Source organism: Austrofundulus limnaeus, unplaced genomic scaffold (assembly GCF_001266775.1).
Source record: "Austrofundulus limnaeus strain Quisiro unplaced genomic scaffold, Austrofundulus_limnaeus-1.0 Scaffold582, whole genome shotgun sequence".
Classification (NCBI taxonomy): domain Eukaryota; kingdom Metazoa; phylum Chordata; class Actinopteri; order Cyprinodontiformes; family Rivulidae; genus Austrofundulus; species Austrofundulus limnaeus.
The window spans coordinates 223,654-229,378 of NW_013952984.1; the positions used below are offsets into that span (position 1 = coordinate 223,654).

Below are 5,725 nucleotides of genomic sequence, written 5' to 3' on the forward strand. Positions count from 1 at the left end.
CAAGGCCCTACTTGGGAGCGGCTACGTATGCTGTGTTTTTGGGAAATTGTAGTCGCTGAGTTTACTATTTTATACTACTTCTGTGATATTACTACTACTTCTACTTCCTGTTATCTTCTTCATCATCGTCTTTTTCACCAGTAGAAACAGCTGGTTGTTGATCACATGACTCCTGTGATGTGAAAAAAAGTGTTTCCATTGTAGTTTTGTGAAAAACACCAATTTAGATACGACTGAAAAACCACCTCATCCTAGAGCAAAAACATTTTGTCGAAAAACCTAACTTTTTTGAAAATGACATGTTTCCATTGAGCAAATTTCTTTTCAAAATTCTCATTTGCACATTTTCATGGTCAATGGAAATGCAGCTAGTTTAAGTCCAGACTGAAGATGCATTTGTTCTCCCTGGCCTTTAACACTAGTTAAAATGAAAATTTGTACTTAATTTGATTTGAGTAAATGGGAAATTGCTGCAACTTATTTTAAGTATGTTTTTTGTTTTTCTTTGCATTACTATTTTTTGGTATCTGTAATTGTTTTCATCTTTTTTAACAAATTTCAGTGTTATCGTAATTTTATGTGCGTGCGTGCGTGCGTGCGTGCGTGCGTGTGTGTGTGTGTGTGTGTGTGTATATTGCTTTATCCTTAGCTAAATGTGATGTGAATGCTGTGAAGCACTTTGGTCAACGGAGGTTGTTGTAAATGTGCTATATAAATAAAATTTGACTCGACTTGATTAAAACTGGGCCGATATTAGTATCCGATATTGATTTCCCACTTTTTAGCTTTGTGTTTCTGGAGGAGAGATGGTTGGTCGAGTGGTGTCTGCTGATCGTGATAGTGAAGTAGAGCCATGTCAGCAGTCACATCATTTTTTACAGTATCAAAAAAAGACAAGTGTATTTGTGTGTATATATAAATTTGTGAGTGTGTGTAATATTGGTACATATCAATTATCGGCCATAACCTCAATAATAATATTGGAAATCAATGTCAGCTGAAATTTTTTATATTTGTGCATCACTTTTTTAAATAGTCAGAGGTTATTCATTATAAAACACCACGTGGTTGCTGTCACTGACCTGCACTGAAGTACATGCATAGCCCTCTGCCATTATCCAGTACTTTCCTTTCAGGTCCTTCAGCATCAGTTCTTGGTAGACTTGTTTGTTCTCTGAATTCACTTTAAATACCAGTTGTTCAGAAGGAGTTAACACTGTGACCAAGCCTGAAGCACCTGAACTGGACTGAGAGGCATATCGAGCCAGAGCTTTAAGAGCGACCACAGTGTCCTACAGAAAAAATGACAGACAATAGACAATACAAATAAGGCAAATACTTTAAACAAAACGTATGCTTGTGCTTTCAAACATCAACTTTCAGAAAAAACACTTCATGTTTTGGATCCTCAATACACATATAAAACTGTTAGTTAAGCTCACAGAAGTTTAGAGGTTAAAAAAACTAAACAAAAAAAACTGTGGCATCTCCATGTTCTGGGGCCTGTTGCACAAAACTAAAATAAGGGATTAAAGGCACAGTGTGTAGGATTTGTTGTTTTCAGTGACATCTAGTGGTTGAGTGATTGAATCATCCTCCCTGGTCCTCCCCCCACCCCCACCCCCCCCCCCGCTTCCAAACACAAAGGAGTTGCTACGGTGTCTCTCAGGTGTCAAAAACCTTTGATAATTCCAACCGCGATGTCTACCAGCAGCTTCAGGGCTAGTGATGTTTCAAGTGGTAAGATTATGAGCTTTAATAAGTAAAATTATCCCATCTACAATGACAGACAACAAATATTACATTTATAGTTTTACAACTAAAACTGTTTTTGACGCCGCCACCGCAGTTTGTCCTTCATGAGCCTTCGTAGACAAGATTCGTAGACAAGATGGCGGCTGCCTGTAGTGGCGACCCGTAACCATGGAGATATAAACAGCTTTTTATAAGGTAAAAATAATAAAACAAGGTTTTTGTCTGCAATGATTAGACATGTTTTTTTTTATTATTGTCATTAGTGATTATCTCAATTTCGGCTAAAAGAATTGACAAAATCCTACAAACTGTGCCTTTAAGTCGGATTTTTACTGAGCCCCTAAAAAGACATGAATTGGAAAAAAAAAACCTATCTTGTTCCCACGAATTAGTAAGTCGTACGCACGAGATACCTCACAGGATCTTTCAGATCGTTTTGGACCTACTGTGTGTTTACTGAAATAGAAATGTGTGACATAATTGAGCTTTATTTCCAGTTTGGCCTGAAATACAAACAGGGCTGTGTTACTTGTTCTTCGATCAGTGAACATCAGCTTGGGGATGGTTAGGGTATCTGAGGTACAAAGGCACAGCGCGAGTGTGCTGCTGGATTTCCTCTTGCTACAGCTTGTGGCATTTGGATAAAAAGTCTTGCTGATTTCTCACTTTGACTGGAGAAACTGTAGCCACCATATTTAGTGGCTGCAGTTTGCAACATTATGCCTCCTTATTTTTGTCTCTACCTCCTTTGCAGAAGGACGAGAGAAGAGGGAAAAACATGAAGGCAGAGATGCAGTCAGTTGTTAATCACAATGCGCCGCTGCCACAGTGTTAAATATTGTTAAATAAAAACAGAAATAGAACGTGGATTTGATTTTTGTAATAAAAAGTCTAATAATTAAAAAAAAACTCTAAGGAAAATCTCAAGTTATGCACAGTGAGTTTACATCTGCAGCGCACTCGCGCTGTGCCTTGTGCCTCAGAGACGCGCTCCAGGGCCGAGCGCAATCCTGTCCTTCTTCACTGCGCTGTCTCACCTCCTGCAGATGCATTCAGGATGGTGTCTAGATCATCTGAAATGATGATCAGATGGGAAACTTTTATTTATTTTAGATTCAATAAGACACCTCCTCCTTTATATGTAGACCTGCTCCATGTGTAAAGATGAAGCTGATGAGTGTCATGTGATGTGTGATGCCACAGATCTGCTGTCTTGTGAAGCCTCGTTGCTACAGCCTGGATCTCAGTGCAGCAGATCGACTGCTTTCCCCTATCAAAGGACAGCGAGCCGACCGCTTCAGCTCCCGGAGGAGGATCTACACTCACTGCGCCTAAATTCATATTATCAGGCATGTTGATACGTGCCTTCCAACCTAGGCGGTAGACCTCCTAAATGTTTAATGTGGATTTTATTTATTTTCAGCTGGATAGCTTTAGTAAAACTACCCCTTTGTTAAGGAAACTGTAAACATCCAGGAACCGTGGGTGGAAAGGCTCTGGGACTGTCACCAAGCTGCAGCACTGATCGGAGACCAAGTAACACAGCCCTGTTTGTATTTCAGGCAAAACTGGAACTAAACCTCACTTATGTCACACATTTCCATTTCAGTAAACACACAGCTGGTCCAAAACGATCTGAAAGATCCTGTGAGGTATCTCATGCGCATGACTTACTAAGTCGTGGGAACGAGATGGGTTGTTTTTTTTCCCAATCCATGTCTTTTTAGGGGCTCAGTAGATTTTAGTATAAACCTGTATTAATTAAGCATTGAATATGTTGCACAAACAAGGAGGCATATATGTTTTCATGGTAACAAGACCGCAAAAAATATCCTGGCTCATTTGGAATTGGATAAACCGCTCACTTTGCCCAAAACAATTGATCTCCACCTATTTTTCTGTGAATTTGTTTTTATTCCTGCGTTGCAAGTCCTACACATGTGCGGGCTGCAATCAGAACCGATAAAGTCATTCCTGTCTATCACACAGAACATGTACTCGGGCTGTGGGTCATCATAAAAACAGCAGCAGCACGAGATGAAAAAACCAACTCAGACTGATCATTTCCACTTGTTGCACACATGAATGCTGTTTTTATCCTGGTTTTAAAAACTCTTTTCCCACAATGATGCGCCATGTGCGTGGAACATCACTACAGTAGCATGTGCCAATTATAACTTTAATGGGGCGGACACTAATTTCCTAAATCAATATGAACATAAATCTTACAATTTGCAGCTTATTTGAGCACAAGATGTTTTTTTCTCTCTCCCTCCAGGTTGTGTCTCATAAAGAAAAATCTGGTCTAACATCCAATCAGAGAAATGCCACCCACTTCGGATGTTATCATCCATGAAATGGACGTTATTAGGCGTTATCAATCCCATAGAATGGCTTCAGAATGTCAGCTGGTTAATATGAGGCATAAAACCACTATCTGGTTAATATGAGGCATAAAACCACTATCTGGTTAATATGAAGCTTAAATCCACTAAGGTTAACTTTAGAGCAAATGACATAGTTAGCGCTAAAGGCTAACTATGTTAGCTAAAGGCTAATATTCTAATGGTTGAATATTGTGTCCTTCCAATAGGGCAATGGGTAGAGTGTTGGACCAGAGGACGGGAGACCAGGGATTGAGTCCAATACAGACACAAAAATTGTATTATTATCTTTTGGTTATTTACACATTCATTGTCATTGATATATTAACCCACTAGGGGGCACTTTCGGGACAGTCTGAAGCTTAGAATGCACAGTAGGGACCCTCTGAAGCCATTGTATGGGACTGATAACGCCTAATAACGTCCATTTCATGGACTGACAACATCAGAATCCCCTGGAAATGCCAGGTAGCTACACAGCTTTCTGGATTACATTTCTGATAAGACTTTGAGTCATAATTCTGCAATAACACTGATTGTCAAAATTAAATGGGGTAAGACAGATTATCAGATACATCAGACACACAAACGCACTGGAGCTCAGCCCACGCTCCCCCCACTCCCTCCCGCTAGCCCTGGCAACCTGTAAATAAAACTGCAATAAACTGGGAGCTCATTCTAAAGAAAATCAGGCTACATTTTCAGTATCACATTTCAAACTTTCACATGCAAATAAGGGTGCAGTATGCAGCTTTTGAGGCTGCACAGTACCTGAGTAGAGAAAAAGCCTCCATGATAGTTCTGTTGTCCAATGAGCCACCTAACGATGCTTGAGGCACACGTCAGGTCACTGGCAGTAGAGACAGAGGAACTGAGTCTGGCCAGCAGCACATATGAGGTTGTCTCCACACTCAGAGAGGAGGATTTTTTTGACGACAGACTCCAGTAGAGGAGGTCCCCTAGAAACATTTGTCAGGAAACAGTCCAAACAATGTAAACTACAGTAAAGCGAATGACTCCTCTGATTGTTTGACTTTGAGAAGATGACTTGCCTTCTCGTTTTGCCACCGAGTCAAGGTGTTCTAGAAGTTTTGTACGTGTCTCTGTATCTCCTGCCAAGGTGAAGACGTATGCCAGCAGAGCTGTGGTGTACACGTTGCTGAGGTCATCGACATATTCCCTCAGGCAGCTCAGACTCTTCATCACCACGGGATTCTTTAACAGGTTAAAAAAACAACAAAGACTACCTTTAAATGACATTATTAAGATTATTAATTCAACATAACAATTTCAGTATTTTGACCCCTTGTTTTACTTTTCTTTTCGAGCACTTCTTTAAAAAATTTGAAGTAAGGAAAGAAAGAATAAACAGCACTGCAATTCTTTTATTTTTAATAACTTACCAATTTAAAAGTAACAATAAAACAATTAATAACAATTCACAAATCTCAGTAAATGGACTTCTTGTTTCTCATCATGAAAAAATTGCTAACTTATTTAATGAATATTTTATTTCTTCAGTAAGGACATCATTACCGGGACAAGCTAAGAGGACACCGAGGACCTATCCACGTCATCATTTACCC

The 5,725-nt window shown here is 39.6% G+C and overlaps 1 protein-coding gene across 1 annotated transcript in view; it reads right to left on the minus strand.

The window, feature by feature from the left end:
* Positions 1-5,725, minus strand: part of LOC106530961 (alpha-2-macroglobulin-like protein 1) — a gene marked incomplete at both ends in the record, with an annotated part of 39,678 nt that overhangs the window by 21,275 nt on the left and 12,678 nt on the right. The window contains 3 exon segments of the mRNA XM_014026698.1: positions 1,083-1,292; positions 4,911-5,098; positions 5,192-5,354. Of these exon segments, the coding sequence (XP_013882152.1) occupies positions 1,083-1,292; positions 4,911-5,098; positions 5,192-5,354 (561 nt within the window).